The 19,478-nt window shown below is 40.8% G+C and overlaps 1 protein-coding gene across 7 annotated transcripts in view; it reads left to right on the top strand.

Moving 5' to 3' along the window:
- The window catches only part of cacnb1 (calcium channel, voltage-dependent, beta 1 subunit), a 96,479-nt gene that overhangs the window by 39,821 nt on the left and 37,180 nt on the right, over positions 1 to 19,478 (top strand). For all 7 annotated transcript variants that reach the window (XM_034189462.1, XM_034189461.1, XM_034189464.1 and 4 more), the window contains 2 exons: positions 17,003 to 17,122; positions 17,345 to 17,467. In XM_034189462.1, coding sequence (XP_034045353.1) covers positions 17,003 to 17,122; positions 17,345 to 17,467 — 243 coding nt within the window. The remainder of the gene's footprint in view (positions 1 to 17,002; positions 17,123 to 17,344; positions 17,468 to 19,478) is intronic.

The raw sequence follows: 19,478 nt of genomic DNA, 5'->3' as shown, positions 1-19,478 counted from the left end.
CTTTTACAAGGATGACCTGGCCAAGAAAGGTGGCAGCACACATAATGGATAATGGATGGGTTATACAGTCATCTTGGTCATAGTAACATTGCAAACAATGTAAGGGCTCAAATAGATTGAAACTTAGAAACATAGGCATTACACAAGAGTCCCATTCGCGATCTCATAAAATACACCGGAAGGTGTTCAAAGAAGTCTAGACAGTTTCCGATCGGATTGGAGAACGTTCCAATCAGAGGGAGCTGATAAACTAAAGGCATTCTTTCCCGCTTCAGTGCGGACACAAGGTACACGAAAACGTAACATGTCAACTGATTAACTGATTCTTGTATTCAGATTGTATCCCATTGTGATTTTAACCTGATTACATTGACACATCTCATCACCTCTTTCCACGGAATGATCTCCTTGTGTGTGGCATCAAACTTTGATTTATTTGGGGAAGACTGCAGTTGGTGTTATCCAGAAGAAACATGAATTTATACAGTTGGAGAAGAGGGTCACAGTGCCCATTTGGCAACACCAACATAGTTGATCTATGTGGATTGGAAAGACATTTACATTGTCGTCACAATGCATTCCTGACCACCTCTGGAGGCGGTGTGGCTGATTAGATCACAGTACATCCTCAGCACTTGTTGGGTTCATTTACACCTGTACTTTTAACTGTATGCAGTCAAGCACTATGTGACTGCAATCCGATCACCCCAAATACTTTTTAATGGCGGGTGTAAATCAGACAGTCATCAAAATCCAGCTTTGTAGGCGCTGATGCTTAACTGACAGCATTGCAAGGCTGTTTTGACCTTCATGAGATACAGTAGACCACAGGTATGTTTTAAGCTGTTTCAACATACCAAAAGCGCTTTACGCAGCAGGCACGGCCACGGGCAGAGTGCAAAATGTATAAGCACTATAAAAAAAGCTGTATAAAAAAGGCTTTGTAGATGATTCTTCCAAACTGTATTTGACAAAGTTTGGAGGGAAAACAGCAGCAGCACAACTACAAGAACAACTTTGGTTAAGGTCCAGTCACACCAGGGGATGGGACCAAGGGCTCGTGACAAAATGTCGCACATGTGAGCGACAGATTTGCTCAACATTTGGCAGTGTTGCAGGGTGAAAATCTGTGGCAGAGTGTATTGTCTACTTGTTCAAAATATGCTTTGTGACTCCTTTTTCTGTAAAATGCGGCGACTGGTTTTAAAGAAATGTACCTCAGTGGTGCCACTTGTGGGCCACAGAGGTGAGTATGTCAGCGTACCAAAACATGTGGGCCACATGGATACGGTTTTGAGATGTTGCGCTGAAGTGAGAGCAACTGTTTGTGAAAAAGGGAAAAAAGGAGGATAATGAGGAGGTGCTGTCTGAGGTGCTGACCTATGCAACCTGATCTCCCCCCCCAAGCAGGACACATCGATTATGTGTACTCGTACCATTCTCTCTGGACCATGCCCAATCACATTATGCCCCCAAATTCCAGTTTGTTTGACTAGTGCGAGTGCTCTGGACTGTGGCCGGGGCTGGCCCGCTGACACAGATCTGGCCCAACGTATAGTGGTGGTCATTGGCCCTGGTCAATCTGGACATAACAGATCACAGCCATCATGTCACTGACAAGACTATTCAATTTGAAAATTACCAATAATGTTATTATTACTACTTGGATAATACAGTCTTCAAATCACTCAATAACATTTGGGATAAAAAAGCGGTCTGGCTGGTTTCTTATCTTGCTGATGAATGGGAATCATAGCCAGCAGGGGTATCTGTAAAATCCTCCATAATCAGCTGTTCTGTCTGTAAAAATGTTGTTGTACATGCAGTATGATTGATCAATCGACAAGAAGGCATTATGTTATCCATTTATCTCCAACTTTATTAATTTGTAGTTGGCAAGCTCCTAATTCCTACAGTTCTCCTGTTGATTTGACATGTCCCACTCAGTGGAGGAATCCCTATCCAGGTGGGGTCATGTGAACAATTGGGAGCTTCAGTTTTTACATGGGGTCCAGACAATAAGAAGCCAGATTACCAATGCAAACATATCTTCTGGAAATACTTCAAGATGCATCTCAATCTGTGCTTTGATACAAAACACATTACAGGCTCTTATCACATGTTCCAACCTTATAGCGGATAAAGAAAGTTTATTCCAACTAATCGTGTCACAGCGCACAGAGTGAACAACAATTAAAGACAGAAACGGGTCTTAACTTTTCTCATTAAAAAGTACAGATGCACACAGGCTGAAACTGATGCACATTGGTCAGTTCTTTATATACTGCAGCTTCAACAGGTGTTAATCCAACTGTCACCGCAACTTGCAGCAATATGTAATTTTTCACCAGCTGATTCTGTCTTTCCCTGTCTGCACAGATTTGTTTCTTCACCAGAAAACCTCTCCACACCTTTCACTTGCATCGTTTCAAAAACCACTGCCCAGTGCATTGGCTGATATCCCTAAAAATTCGCATTAATAATGGACTGGATAAACCCAACCTCTTTGCAGCCTACATTCATGCTGACACTTGGTTTATCTGCCCACAAGGTAGCGACAAGGACTTGGGCACACCACAAATGGATTTGCATTCTGTGGCACATGGTGTGGTCATGGACAACATGCGCACACCATATATGGACTGTAAAGGCTCCCATTTTCCACTGAGCCACCTAAGTAACCATCGCCTTTAAATTCACTGCCTATGCAGCGCCAGTGTAGCGCCTCTGTGTAACTGAAACATTTGTATTGTACTAAACAACAGCCCACACATGCTTTCTAACATTTAGTCAAAGAAACTCTGCAATGTTCAGTTGTCCCTCGTTAAAAATAAGGACATTTTGTGAGTGCTACATGGATTAAATTGTATTCATCTTCTTCTTTCTTCCCTGCACCGTTTGGAAGACTGTGCATTGCAGCCATGTATTTGTGGAGGCACGCTGACCAAACTGTACTGTTAAGGTTTTTCTGTTTATCTGACGAGTTGACTCGGTGCATCTGCTTGCTATTCTTGTACAAGTGCAAAGCCCACGGTGCAGAGATAGGAGCAGAGGTGCAAACGTGTGGGTTTCATTCAAATCATAGAGCACCAAGTGAGTCTTTGGCGTTTTAGAAGGTTGCCAAGTCTTACGTTGAAAACAGTCCTTTCAGCACTGTGTGTTCCTGGTGCAAAAATCACTGAGCAAGTAACTGTGTGCACTACTGTAAATACACAAGCCGGTAGGCTCATTTAAATATAGATCATTAAACTTTAAAATGTGATGACAGCTGGAAGTTTGTCCTGAGCTATAAATGAATGGATGATTCTTAGTGTATCTGCTTTTATATTTTGTAACACTAAGAATAAAATATTGCAGCACTGAAGTGAAGCTGCATCATGTGCGGGTGACAATGCTTTGGTGCGAAGAACAACAGACTTAAAGCTACAGTTTGTAGGATTTACTGCCATCTAGTGGTGAGGTTGCAGATTGCATTATGCTGTCACCAATCATGATTTTGTTTCCCTCATTACTTTAGTGACAGGGATTCATAAAAATGAGGGTCCTCAACCTTAGTTCCTCGTGGGGAAATTTGCGCTCGCCTACTTTATCGTTGCTTTGACTGCACTAGCAACCAGTAGACAGTGTGCAGGTGAACACCCGCCCATTCCTCTTCTTTTTTTTTCCTTTCATTTTCCAGCCATGGTTGCAAAATGCAAAAGACACAGTATGTATGTCCCTTTTGGGCTATACCGTATCAACATGGCAGCCTCCATGAGATGTGAAGGGCTCATTCTAAGCTCATGAAAACCCATTGATTCCTTCTTTCACCCTGAAACAACAAACAACAAGTTACCTGAAACTTTCAAGTAATGGTTGTGAATACTATGTTCCATTTCTGCGTATAAACACTCCTAAATCTTACACACTGTAGCTTTAAATAATAACTGTACACGTCTGCTCAAACGGAACAAGACAGGTACTCGAAAGTGGTTGTTCAGGTTTCACTTTTAAAAATAGATTTTAAGAGGGAAATCTGTTATATTGCGATACAGCCAGATTGTGACTGTCACAATATTTTAATTGATGCATTCAAATAAATTGATAAATAAATTTTTGTTTCTCTTTTTTATGACTGTCATTAGTGTCTACAACTGAGTTAGATTTTAAGCCTCGTTGCTGCAAAATAAAACCTGTAATATTAGCGAACAACGTGTTCAGCGTCTGACATACGTCTCACTTTGCTGCAGATTTCGAGTTCCGTGTATTCACATTTGTCATTCTTGTCATCAGAGGGGATTTTTCACATATTTCTTTGCTGAAATATACTCATCATGCCGCACAGTGATTTGCACAGCTGTTTACAAGGAAAGAAGTAATATGAGTGACTGGGAGGATACCGATTACTCACCACACACTCTGATTTAGGGTGACTGGATTTATGAAGGCTAAATACAGGACAGCTCTCTGTCGGCTCCACACCTCTTTCTCTGCCTTTCCAGACCTGGTCCTACTTGGCCACCCAGTAAATGGAATAATTGCTCATAGCTGCCGCTGTACGCATCTAATTTCTCTTGGTTGAATTACTGAAATATGAGATTAATCAGAATTTTTGTTGTTTTTAATGCAGTATTGTGCAAAATATTTTGGCATAATGGGCCTCATGTATCAACGTTGCGTACGGCGATATTTGAGCGTATATGGGGTGTACGCCAAAACGGCTGCGCTACTTGGCATTTATCAATGTGGTCGTTGGCGTACGCTGCGCTGAAAATATACACCAGGTCGAGAGGTGGCGTAAATTATACACCAAAATGAACCAGCGCTGGAATCCACATAAGAATGAAGATGATCAACATGATAAACAGTGCCATTATACAAATCAATGCATATGTTACATAAATAACACTTTCCTGATTATACTACATAATAATCAATACAAATCCCGCCTTTGCGGGATTGTTATGGAGCGTGGCTACAGCGCTGACTGCAAAGAAAGCGCTGCTTGCCTTTTTCTCCAGACTTCGAGCCTGGAGCCAGAGCAGCGCTAAGCTTAACTTCATGTGGTGTGATCGTGTGTCTGAAGCGGAGTCTGAATATTTATGGGCGTGTTTATTATAATTACGATCGTTTCCACCCGCTGCATTTATCAAGATCACATCAGGCGTACGCCAGAAATGGGCAAGTGCGCACTGCTTGATACATGTCACAGCGACTTTGGTATATTTCAAGTTTACGCCGTAAATTTACGCCACAAGTGCGCAGCATTGATACATGAGGCCCAATGTCTCTAAAACTCAGTATATTTTTTCTTCTCTGGGCTGCTGTTATTTGAGTTGGGAAACCGTAACTTATTTTTCTTACATTTTACACTGGGTGCCCTTCTTGGCACAATTCCGAATCTAAAAGGAGGGAGGGAACCCCTTCTAAACATTTTTAGAGCTCTTTGCAAAACTTGATTGTACCTGCATTAATGTTAAGTGTCCACCAGGTGGAGATATTGGTCCATTTCAAGAACCTTGAGTATAAGGAGCTGTGGGACATGACGATAACCAACCTGTTGCTTATATTAGTAGATTCATAAATTTCTTATGGATAGTGATGTGTCATTTATGAACAAACAAATCTGAGAGATTTAATCTTTAAAAGAAATAAATGGATCACGCTCTCCTGTCAACAATTTGGCATTTCAGTGCACTTTTTGGTCAAACATTTACCGTAGTCATCAGCGGATAGCTGTGAAATAATTGCTAACTAACCCACATCCTGACAACATGCAGCTTGCCTTTGTCTCTGTTGATTCGGGGAGTTGAGTCAAAGAACCTGTGAGCCACCAAAAAATGAACCATCATGAAAAAATGCAGTGCAGGAAATGAATGAGCCAAGGAGAGTTGGGGAAGAACTGAAAACAGCATTTGTTGCTGCTCTACATGTCCAGGTTGATTAATCGTAAATGTATGAGATCAGATAAATTAAACAGAGCCATGACTGAAGTCTTATAGATTAATGAACGTGTGATCCAAGAAGCAGAAGTTGCGCTACAAGAAAAGACTGAATATGAGATGAAGGAGCCAAAATGTATCATTCTTTCCAAACATAGCAGGGATGAGCGGACTGATATGTAAGCTGGTAACTTAATATATAAATTACCTAAAAATGTCAACAAACGAAGAATCAAATGAAAATGTTTTTAAATGAATGATTCAGAAAGAGCTGGTTTAAGTGAGCGATTTTTGCTATCACTATCGGGCTGGATGGTTAGGAATGGCAGGGCACAAATGCACGGCTCAAACAGACAGCTGTGGTTTTCAGAAGACTTTATGATTGTGGTTAGCGGAGGTCGGTACATGAGTAAGCAGTCCATAAAAAACAACAGTACAAAAATCATCAAGCAAACAGGCGTGGTCAAAACAACAGGCTGGAGGTCAGGTACACACAAGGAGGCAGGCAGGACTATGGAATGCAGATACAGAGCTGGAATGAAGGCACAGGGCATGACAAACTGGCGATAGACAACAACCTCAGTGAGCTTATAATACCCCAGGTGGCAATCAGCAAATCAGAAACAAGTGTACATGGAAAGCACCAGAACTAGGGCGTGGCCAGAGAGAGAGAGAGAGTATTAGAGTAAGAGTAACATAGATAGACAACCCTAAGCAGAAAAACCCAGCAAGAGATTAAAACAAACCAGACCCAACGAAATACACAAAATAACAGAACAAAATAAAACAGACAACCAAAACCAAAAACTCAGCTCCAATGAGAAAATTAGCTTTTATTTATTTGTTTTATTTATTTATTCAGATTTTTTTGATTGCGTGATAACACCTGTCTACAAATTTTTAGATGTTGTCTGCTTCAGAAATAAAATGTGGTATTTGTGATGGATTTTGGCTGAATTCAAATACAAAAGCAATGTCTGATTGGCTGCTGTTTCCAAGATATTTACATTTTTGAATTTTTTTTTTTTTTTTTTTTTAATTTTGAAATTTGAATTCTAAAACAGGACAGCTTTTACATTTTACATCTACAGGATTATACTGTGTTGATACTTTTCATGATAAATCATAAACATAGATCTCTGATTATTTATATATTAGTAGTTCGCCTTTTGTCTTTTTTAACACTTTAAAAATCAGCAAAAAGGTTTTTTATATATATATACACACACACACAGTGGTGGGCACACTTCCGATAATCCGATAACAGATAATTATCGAAGATAATGTTTTCATTATCAGATTATCTTTTTAGATAAATTTAAAAACCATCGTCAGACTAATTATCTTCCGATGAACTACCGTCCGATAACTTTTAGACCGATAACGTACTAAACTAAGCTGAACAGTGAAAAACATTTTTAAAACTGTTAAAACTGTTGAGACCTACCCGTTAAAAGTTTCCTAATAGACATGTTGTTCTATTCTGTGCAAACAGAAATCACTTTATCGTCTGTAAGCAAAGAAGAACTGGTGGCCAAAAGAAAGTAATTTCCTTTAACACCATACTAACATAATCGCAATGTCACCAAGTCATCCAGAGGCATACATGTTTAACTTATGGTTCAAATTTTAACCACTCATTTTAGACAAGTTATTTAAAATTATTCTCATGTCTGAAGTTTATAAAGTGAAAATATCAGATATATGTTTTTGTTTTAAAGTAATGTGCTAATTTTAAGGTTTTGTGAGCACATGCTGTGCCAGGCAGCAGTGCATTATGGGTAGCATAAGGTAATCTCAGACGTTCACGACAGGACAAATGCATTTCAGACACTATGTTCAGGGTCCACAGATAACAGCATTAAACTCTAGTGCCTAAAACTCTCATGAATATATTCTCTGGGTTTATAGACGTTAGTGTATTTGCGTTTGTTAAATTCCACGCATCTTAAATGTAGCAGACACGGATTATCTGGAATTTTGTTTGACATTTTTTTCAAGGCCGCTACTGCCATCTACTGGCCAGGAGTGTTCGTGGCAGTATTAAACATCTGGGTACATGGCTGCTCTCAAAGTGTTGGTATTGTCCATTGTCCAGGCGCTTTTTGTGTGCATATATGTTAACTTTGTATTCTAAAACTACGGTTAGAAGTAATTCTGACTCCTTATCAGTCCACATGAACGAGGTTGGCGCCATGTTTTTAGTTTTTGTGGAAGTGATGACAAGAGAATAAGGCTCCTGATTGGATAGAATTTTAATCAGTACCGCCACCCAAAGGTTTGGCAGACTAATTACAACACATTTATACGGTTCGATGTGGATGGATTTTTTTTTTTAAATGACGTAGTGTGGATGAAGTTTTTTCCCCAAACTGAAAGGGTAAGATATTCGGTTTTACAAATACCTGACAACGTGTGTACATGGCCTTATGTCTGTGAAAGGCACTATATAAATAAATTTACTTACTTACTAATATTGAGTGCACGTTTTACAACATCATAAAAGTTTTAAAACATGCAATTGCGATGACACTTTCAGGGCTCCGTAAAAATGCCTGTTTTTAAATTTATTTTGGAAACATTTTGGCTGTAGAACAATGTAATTGGCAACTGTATTTCCATTGTTGTAGCAGACTGACCACAAAATCAAGTTGTTTTTTTTTTTGTTTTGTTTTGTTTTGGAAATGGGGTTTGTAATTTCACAGCTGATTTGTTTGTTTGAAAATGTGGTTTGTAATTTCACAGTTGATTTAGTTCTTGTTTGTTTTTTTGTTGTTGGTTTTTTGCTCATCAAATTCAAAAAAGGAAATCCCACATATGATTTTTGTTGGATTATAAGTGTTTGGAGTTTTCGGAATACATTTTCTTTTGACCCACTAATGACAGATCACAATTCCAAGGTGGCTCGGTCTTTTGCACACCATTGGACTTTGGTTGGAATACTAAACAAGGACCTATTATGCAGGACTGACTGGAGAAGCTAAAAGTCTAATCACCAAATTCTGACCTATAAAGTAGTTCAGCTGACCTAATTATAATGGGGGGGAGAGGGTAAATATAGAAAGTACAGGCCCATGCACTGATGACTATAGGGTTGTGGCGGGGGGGGGGGGGGGGGTGCACAGGCACTGTCTGGAGGAGATCAGGCCTCTAGAGAGCATGTCAGATTATGACCTCAAAGACACGCCTGTGTTCCAAGAAGAGGAGCTCACACTAAACATTTAGTGATGCCATTTGTTATGTATTAATTTACTTTCTGAACCCACTTATTCCACTTAATGGTCAGCAGGAGGTTGGGTCATGGAGAGGGGCTAGAGCCTATCGGAGCAGCCATTGGACAAGAGGTGGGGTACACCCTGGACAGGCTGCCACTTTGTCGCAAGACCACATATTAACAGACAAAAACATTTACACTCGCACTCACACCTATGGTCAATTCACTGAACCTGTGTGTCTTTGGAAGTGGGAGGAAGCCGGAGCGGCTGGAATATTGCTGCACAATATGGTCATTTGCTGGTAAGACAGTACTAAAACCTTTAGAGCAACTTTATAAAAAGCCATCAAAGTGTTTGCCAAAACGCCATATTCCAATCACTACTGTGAAATTCTAGAGAAATACCATCTTCTACGTTTTAACAATTTTACAGTTTTTAAGCGTGCTTGTCTCATTTACAAAACTCTACATAGCCTAGCCCCTCCTCCTCTGGAGGAATTTATTAGACATAGAGATTGTAACCTCAGGACTCAGTCTGTTTCTAGAGGGGACTGTGAGGTGCCCTTTAGATGAACTGCCACAGAACAACACACCATCTCTGTGAAGGGTTGTACAAACTGGAACAGCCGTCCAACAACTATACGAGACAGTCCCACCCCGAGTGCTTTTAAAAATGAGCTTAAAAAATGACTAAAAAACAATCAAACCTGTCAACACAGGTGAGATGTATTGTATATAATTTAATGTTTTGTGTTTATTGTAATTATTGTTTGTTTTTGTGTGTCTGAGGACTACAGATGCAAAGTAGCTTTTTGGTAAATCTGGCATATTTACACTAAGGCATGAAAATGTATAAAGTGTTCATTAATGTGCATTGTCTTCATCAAATAAACAATAAAGAAAGAAAAGGATCCCACGTGAACACGGGGAGAACATGCAAACTCCACACAGAAAGGACCAGGTGGGAAGCCAAAAACTGGGAAGCTGAAGGGTTTTACATTCTCTGAAATTTGTTCTCCTGCATCTTAGAGCAATAAATTGAAGACATTTCACAGAGAGTTTCATCAGAAGATTTGAGAACATCTTGTGAAATTCAGCAGTCTGAGTATTTATTAACGATCACAAAGTTACGCATGTGGTGACAGTCTAGTAAATAATATACTGTACATCTGTCCTCAACCTTTTATGTGCACAGCAGTAAAAGTTGTACTTGTCTTTTATCAACTTATTCAGTCCTTACCTCTATTTGAGTGTTTTCTGAAAGGGCTGTTTCCCACGTTGTCTGTGAGTTTTTCTGCAAAATCCTACTATATTCAGTAGATAGCTTTAGCGTGAAAGTGAATGTGGCTGATGCAGAGTCCTACGTGTGACCAAGTTGATTTATTTTTTTATTGTTTTGTTTTAACCAATCTGTAGTGCGAACAGATGAGTAAATGGACAACTTCGTCTCAGCAGTTTTTTTCGTGCTCCCATCACGACATGAGTCACATTTTCGTGACGGGGTTTCTTTTTTATCTTACTATTACTAACCCTACCGCTCCGAACCATAGCCCCCCTCCCCAGACCCCCCTGCATCACTTTTCATTTTGTGCTTCCGTTATGAATATGTGACACTTTTCGTGACAATATCACCATCAAATTAGATGTGTATTTCATGCTGCTGAATCACAAAATGCTGTGAGATATGGCAGCAAATGGAAGAACTAAACTGAGCAAGTGCAGAATTGGCTTCAGAACCAGCAATCAATGACCAGATAGTTGTCTAAAACCACTATATTTGTGACTTTCAGATCTTAATGGATCTGCATTGAACTCGAAGACCACTGTGGAAATCCGTGATTCCACAGAAATTTCTCATCCCTATTATATACAGTAGTGTACAGAATAATAGTAGTGCTATGTGACTAAAAAGATTCATCCAGGTTTTGAGTATATTTCTTATTGTTACATGGGAAACAAGGTACCAGTAGATTCAGTAGATTCTCACAAATCCAACAAGACCAAGCATTCATGATATGCACACTCTTAAGACTATGAAATTGGTCTATTAGTAAAAAAAAAAAAAAGTAGAAAAGGGGGTGTTCACAATAATAGTAGTGTGGCATTCAGTCAGTGAGTTCATCAATTTTGTGGAACAAACAGGTGTGAATCAGGTGTCCCCTGTTGAACATGCTTTTTTCTTTGAAAGCCTGTAGAAAATGGGATGTTCAAGACATTGTTCAGAAGAACAGCATAGTTTGATTAAAAAGTTGATTGGAGAGGGGAAAACTTATACGCAGGTGCAAAAAACTATAGGCTGTTCATCTACAATGATCTCCAATGCTTTAAAATGGACAAAAAAAACAGAGACGTGTGGAAGAAAATGGAAAACAACCATCAAAATGGATAGAAGAATAACCAGAATGGCAAAGGCTCACCCATTGATCAGCTCCAGGATGATCAAAGACAGTCTGAAGTTACCTGTAAGTGCTGTGACAGTTAGAAGACGTCTGTGTGAAGCTAATTGATTTGCAAGAATCCCCCGCAAAGCCCCTCTGTTAAATAAAAGACGTGCAGAAGAGGTTACAATTTGCCAAAGACCACATAACTGGCCTAAAGAGAAATGGAGGAATATTTTGTGGACTGATGAGAGTAAAATTGTTCATTTTGGGTCCAAGGGCCGCAGACAGTTTGTGAGACGACCCCCAAACTCTGAATTCAAGCCACAGTTCACAGTGAAGACAGTGAAGCATGGTGGTGCAAGCATCATGATATGGGCATGTTTCTCCTACTATGGTGTTGGGCCTATATATCACATACCAGGTATCATGGATCAGTTTGGATATGTCAAAATACTTGAAGAGGTCATGTTGCCTTATGCTGAAGAGGACATGCCTTTGAAATGGGTGTTTCAACAAGACAATGACCCCAAGCACACTAGTAACCAAGCAACATCTTGGTTCCAAACCAACAAAATTAATGTTTTGGAGTGGCCTGCCTAATCCCTGTACCTAAATCCAATTGAGAACTTGTGGGATGACATCAAAAAAGCTGTTTCTGAAGCAAAACCAAGAAATGTGAATGAATTGTGGAATGTTGTTAAAGAATCTTGGAGTGGAATTACAGCTGAAAGGTGTCACAAGTTGGTTGACTCCATGCCTCGTAGATGTGAAGAAATCATGGAAAACTGTGGTTATACAACTAAATACTAGTTTAGTGATTCACAGGATTGCTAAAAAAGCAGTTTGAGCATAATAGTTTTGAGTTTGTAGCGTCAACAGCAGATGCTACTATTATTGTGAACACCCCCTTTTCTACTTTTTTTTTTTTACTAATAGCCAAATTTCATAGCCTTAAGAGTGTGCATATCATTAATGCTTGGTCTTGTTGGATTTGTGAGAATCTACTGAATCTACTGGTACCTTGTTTCCCATGTAACAATAAGAAATATACTCAAAACCTGGATTAATCTTTTTAGTCATATAGCATTACTATTATTCTGAACACTACTGTACACCCTCAGTGTTGACTGCTTCATTTCAACAAAATCATCTCTGTGCCAATACATATGTACCTGATTTTACATTGATGCTGCTGAGTGTTGAAACTGTATTTGATCATGTGACGTGATGATGTGATTCCAATTAGTTTAGGTGCAAAATCTGTCAAGTTTGACAAGCTGAGCGCACTTGGAAGAGAAGTGAGCAGGACGAGCCAAGCGTAAATGTGGATAGAAGAAAGTGACACGAGAGAAAAGAACAGGAGGGTAAGGTAGCAACGCTCCCTAAATTAAGATTCCTTTGGATTTCTTACAGTCACCAGCCCATGGATGACCCCCCCCCCGCAGCAGTCACGCTGCTGCTCTCTGTGGTGTGTCAACATACACGCAGCAGGTATAGTAATGAGGAAGTGATCGGAATGTTACACTATTTCTGTTCCATAGATTTTAACGATGTTTGGAAGGATTTTGCTCAAATCAACTCTTGCCCACAACCATTCATATAGTGTGTGTGTGTGTGTGTGTGTGTGTGTGTGTGTGTGTGTGTGTGTGTGTGTGTGTGTGTGTGTGTGTGTGTGTGTGTGTGTGTGTGTGTGTGTGTGTGTGTTTCATAATGAATGTCTACTTGGATCTGTCATAACTACCTTATGCCACCGATTCAAATTGTAGAGCACGCTCGGAAACACCGACGGAGCCCGTGCACAAACAGACCTCAGCCTTTGAACTCCTCTGAATAAGTGCGCCATGCTGGAGTGCGCCTGCAAGATGGGACCTGGCGTCCTCATGTTGCGGTATAACATTCAGTTATTTCTCCTTCAGTAAGATGCAGGCACATCACTGCAAGTGTTTTGAGTTGTAAATAAAACAGAAATTGGTTTGTGGATGCTGGTGGATGCTTGCCGTCGTGAACCATTGCCTTAGCAACAGGGAGTCGTCCACATTCGCTCTGTTGCCAAGTCACAGAGCGTGCCGATAGGACAGGTGGCCGGGCTAGAATCAACAGTTGTATTTGTCATTTTATTTTAAACCACACAGAGACATGTGGAGGGTAATCGAAGTTGCAGAGGCTCATTAATCACACGTAAATGGACAGGCAAACACACTAACACAAAGCGCAGATGCTTCTCTCTTCCACACGACCAGTTTTCTGTCTGGGTGTATTTATTTTATTAGCTCTGCTCTGATGTTTGCAGCGTTTGATGAGAAATGAGCCGCTTGTCTTCGCCTCGAGCATGCCATGACGCTTTATCTTTCAGGAATGCAAAAGTCACAGATTTTCTTTTCAAATTTAAAACAAGAGTGAAGATGCATGGAAAACTTTTTTCCTGCAGTCAAGACCCACCGTGTAAAACCCTTTAGCTCCTCCAAGTCTTGTTTTTGGGCTGGTTTAATCATCAGGATTACAGTGTCAAATATTCATTCATTTTCTGCCACTTATCTGGGTCTGGATCACAGTGGTCGTAGATCAAGCAGCTCAGCCACACTTCTCTATCCTTGGCCATGTCCTGTCATTCTTCCTGGGGGATCCTGAGGTGTTCCCAAGCCATCTGGGAGATATAATCCCTCCAGTGTGTCCTGGGTCTTTCCTGGGGCCTCGTGCCTGGAAGACCTCCATAGGGAGATGACCAGGGGGCATCCTCACCAGGTGCCCGAACCACCTCAGCTGGCATCTTCCAATGCGAAGAAGCAGTGACTCGGCTCCAAGTCCCTCTTGGATAGTTGAGCTTCTCACCCTATCTAGGAGTGTAAGCCAGATTCCCAAAGGAGGAATCTCATTTCCGCTGGTGACCTTATTCTTTCATTACCCAAAATTACCCAACGTTCATGACCATCGGCAAGGACAGGAGCGTAAATTGACTTTCTTCATCATGACAGTCCAGTAGAGTATCAATAAATCACCAGACATCACCCCAATTGGTCTATCGATCTCATGCTCCAATTTACTCCCACTGGTGAACAAGACTCAGAGATACTTAAAGGCCTCCATTTGAGGCAATAACTCTCCCCTGATCCACCCTTTTCTGACAGAGGACCATGGTCTCAGATTTGGAGGTGCTGATTTTCATCCCTGTCGCTTCACACTCGGCCTCAAACCTGGTCAGTGCCTATCAAAGGTCACAGCCTGATGAAGTCAACAGAACCACCTCATCCACAAAAAGCAGACATGCAACTCTGAGGTCATCAAACTGGACACCCTCCAGTCTCTGACTGCACCTTGAGATCCCGTCCCATCCACAGGTTTGATGACAAGAGGCAGCCCTGATAGAAGGATATGGTCAGGGCAGTAAGGGCCACCCACTTTGCACCCCTTCAGAACTAAACCAAACCAACTTATTTTGGTTCCTTTGTCAACCCCAAAACACAATCAGGTTGTTCCCAAAAAAATGGGCCTTAAGGCAGATATTCAAGGTGGCATTAAAATGTATTCAACAACATATAAAGGAGTTAATTTAAAAAAAATAAGTCACAAGAAGAAAGTTTCAGATCACAATAAATATATTCATGCAGAAATAATTAAATTCATGGGGTTTAAATTTAAAATGACATCTAAAATGTTTTGTTTTTAGAAGCTAACACCTGCGTGTTTGAGTTCATTGCAACTTTGCATCAAGGTTTATACAATTATTACTTTAAAAACAAGTTGTCGCGATGTGACAGTAAATCTGTATTTCACATGTGTTATCTTAATTTTGCAATTAGTCCACGGTTCATTTTCCCGCTGAACTGTAGGAGACAGTCTGTACGGATCACAGATTGATTACAGTTTTCTCAATGGTATAAAATTAGTTAAAAATTATTCAATCTTGGCATGGCTCTATATTCTACACTTTTGACTATTGGTAGGGTGGCACAGTGGATAAGTGGTTAGCACTGTTCCCTCACAGCTAGAGGGTCCTGGGATTGCATCCCGCCTAGTCCTTTCTGTGTGGAGTTTGCATGTCCTGGATTCCCTCCAGGTCCTCCAGCTTCCTCCTACTTCCAAAAGACATGCAGGTTCGATGAATTGTAAACTTTAGATTAATCATAGTTGTGAGTGTAAATGAGTTTGTCTGTCTATTTGTGGCCCTGCGACAGACTGCCGTCCTGTCCAGGGTGTACCCCACCTCTCGCTGCTATGACTGCTGGGATAGCGCCCCCCCCCCCACACACACACACAGTGACCCTTGATTGGAGTAAGCAGGTATAGAAAATGAATGAATGCCTATAGGTTCTATAGTCTCTCAATAACAATCTCACTCCCAACTTGGCACATTTTTACACCGGCACCCTGTTGCGCCATTTAATGACGGGTGAGGAGACCAGTTTTTTTTTTGTCAGCGGAGTGGATTTTTCTTTTTCTGGTTATGGTTAAGGTTAGAGTTAGGGGTTAGGGTTAGCGTTTCCCCGTGCATTACACAGTGATGCAACAGGGCTACCCAAGTCGTCACTCGTCACATGTTGACATTCGTGCAAAATGTGATGATTTGGGTTTGAGATTATTCCAGAGTCCAAGTGACAAATACTGCTTTTTCATCCAGGTAACAATCACCTATTGAAACATTTCAGTACAGAGTCATGCAGTGAGAGATATCTGGCGCTGATTGTTTAACTACACGTGTTAACTGTATCTGCAAGTTGTTTCTTTTTAATTCCCCTCATTATCATTACATATGCTGCATGTCATCTTTGCGCATTCTCACCTCTATTTTCGAAGCCCACATCTAATGACTCACTTCTCCTGCCCGGCACATTCAGCTGTCCGCATTCTTGTCGGCGCCTCCCACAAATCTGCAGGCAGTCTGTCAGCTGCCGATAAATAAATAACTAAATAAACCGGCAAGAAGAAAAAAGTGGGATTATTATATAAATTTAAAACAATGAGATGTTTCGCGAGGTTTGAGCTTCCTCCCTGATTCCAGAGCTGCTGAGCTGATGGTCAGACTGCCGGGAAGCTGTGTTTTTATTACGGTGTGGGTCGCTGGATGCACAAATGGTGCATGTGCTGGAGAATTGATGACGCTTTATGAATGACCATCAGGCCATATTTGGATCACTTGGTACCTCACGGTACCTGTTGTACTGGGGGGAACCTCAACCCGACGGAGCTCGCAGTGGAAATATTGGTCTTTTGTTTTGCATCTGCACTGCTTCAGGTTACAGAGTCAAGTTTCCTGCAATATGATGGCCGGGGTACCTTTTGTTTATAAGTAGGTCAAGGCAGCCTGGAAATTGCGGAATACTGCAAAGGCAGGGCCACATGTCAAATGCTTCCAGTTCATCAGAAGTCCTGGAGGGGATATCTGGAGATGATCAAACAGGTTATGATTGTTACATGTATCCTGTTACCTCTGACAGAAAGGTGGAGCTTTTTAACCTTAGTTTAAATGTGCTGTTTGTGTTTACCCCCAGGGCTCTGCAGACTCTTACACAAGCCGGCCATCGGACTCAGATGTGTCCCTGGAAGAAGACCCAGAAGCTCTGAGGAAAGAGGCCGACAGACAAGCTCTTGCTACGCTCGAGAAAGCAAAGGTCAGAGATCGCCCGTTGGAGTTCCATCTGTTGGACATAGTGTCAGTTTAGTAGTCATTTTTGTGTTAATCTTTCTAATACTCTTGAATTTGTTTCTTGCTGGTAAACCTTTTCATTACTGTGGTGACAGATTGTCAAAAGAACATGACATCAGCTTGGTCTGCTGTATTTGGAGAGCCGCTCTCTGAATGTTAATGCCTGTCTTTCCCGTTACGTTTTCAGACCAAACCGGTGGCTTTTGCTGTGCGTACAAATGTTGGATACAACCCCGGCCCCAGTGATGATGTTCCTGTGCAGGGCATGGCCATATCCTTCGAAGCCAAAGACTTCTTGCACATCAAAGAGGTTTGAACTTTTCCAGATATCATCAAACACGTAGGCATGGCAGACGGACATTATTGTACCATCTTAGAACACGTAAAAGGTCCAAAATTTTGAATCAGATCTGAAACAGTCATGAAAAACCTCTGCAAGCCTGAATAAAAATGATTGTTTTGAATATTAAGAGATCAAGCCAAAAAGACTCATCCAAAATGTGACCTGTGTGGGCTGAGAGTCATCACCAATAATGAGGCGGTAATACTGAGCAGCACCATGTGATCAAACCTGATGGGGTTCAGGTGGAACCACTTGGGTGTATTTGGGTCGACAATGAGACCGAATGAAATTTGGATGTACTTTTTTCCACTATAAAGGCAAAAGTAGGAAGTGTAGAGATTTGTAACAGCTCAGCTTGAATATAAAATAAGTTGCTTTATTAAACTGAGCATTTGCCTGTTCTTACTTAGCTCGGGCTACAGGGCGGTGAGTTCTCTTAGCTGCACAGTTTTGGTTGGTGTCATTGTTAAAAAGGTCAGTGAACTGATTTGTGGATTTGAAATCAGCGGGTGAATGGCAACCATTGGCATGTTAAACTCGTCGTGCACACTCCGGTAGACACTGGTACTGGCGACAACTGCTGGCATTTGTGTGGCCTTCATTGGCATTTAAAGTAGCGAGTCATCTGCTGCTTCCTGACCAGTTGTTGTTTCTTCCATTTTATTATCGATTTAGAGTTTCTGAACAAACTGGTGCTTTCCAGCCTTTTCCACAGATGGTCTGTGCGCGGTGAGTTAGTGGCACGTAGTAAGCAGCACACCCTAACGAGTGGCAGCAACTTGGTGTCGTGTGACGTGTTTGTGGTGAGTAATAAAGTGTTTGTGTGGTGGTGAGTTGGGTGGCGAGTGCGTCATGTGTCTCTAAACTCCTAAACGCACACACCTTCTGTGTAAGAGAGACTACAGGTTTATCCTGGTTTGAAAGCAAGCCGCAACCTCCGGTGCAGCAAAACAAAGCAAGGAGGAGGTGCCAGAACTTGCAGCACCTTGAATGGTTGCTTTAGGTTGGCTCCAAAAGCGACTTAGTCCCCATAGAAATCCATGTTAATATGTCCAACACAACCGTCTATGTTCCCAAGGAAAAACAGCACCCCCAAATCAGATGTTGCAGTTCCATTTGAAAGATAAATCTGGGTTAATACAACTATAGTTCCTGGACAATTTGAAGGCTTCATTTTTCACTTGGGAAATTTAGAATTTTGTGTATCATTTTAATAGCCTATTTTTTTAAATCTATTTATTTATTTATTTTTGCATCCATCAGTAACTCAGTCATTTTATCATTACCTCCGCCAACGAAGTTGGAGGAAGATATGTTATCACCCTAGTTTGTTTGTTTGTGAACAGCCTGGTACCGACAATTTTCCATATACGAGTATCATTATGGGTTTTTTTTTGTTGTTGTTTTGTTTTGGGTTTTTTTACAGAAGATCCATATCCTGATAAGCAAGAACTGATAAATTTTCAAGGTCACAGGTCAAAGGCTAAAGTCAGGAAAAATGTTGGGAGAAAATCCCTATCTTTTAACATTGAAGGAATATTCAAAAATTGATAACTCTGTCAAAAAAGATAAAATGGCTTTCATATTTGAGAGTGTTATGTAGGATGGTATCCTTTATCGTCGGACAAAGTTTGATCCGGATCTGATCCAGATTACAGATTTTGTGCCATTTAAATTTAACATTGAAAACCCCATTTAATGTATATTTTACATTACAGTATATCTTAATCAAACGTGGCCCAATTACTCTCATATTTAAAAGAGAGGTGCAAACTGGCACCCACTATCACCTGACAAAGTTTGATCTGGATCTGATCTGTACTGTGGATTTTGTGGACATTTGAATTTAAATGAATGAATTTAATGTTGAAAAGTCCATTTGGTGTACATTTTGCATTATATCTCAATTGAACGTGCCTCAGTCACTCTCATTTTTCTCTTATGGATTTACCTAAACCACCAAAATTGGATGGAGGTT

Source organism: Thalassophryne amazonica, chromosome 16 (genome assembly GCF_902500255.1).
Source record: "Thalassophryne amazonica chromosome 16, fThaAma1.1, whole genome shotgun sequence".
In the NCBI taxonomy this organism is placed as follows: domain Eukaryota; kingdom Metazoa; phylum Chordata; class Actinopteri; order Batrachoidiformes; family Batrachoididae; genus Thalassophryne; species Thalassophryne amazonica.
The sequence above is the reverse complement of the archived record's forward strand: the minus strand, read 5'-3'. Positions and strand labels throughout refer to the sequence as shown.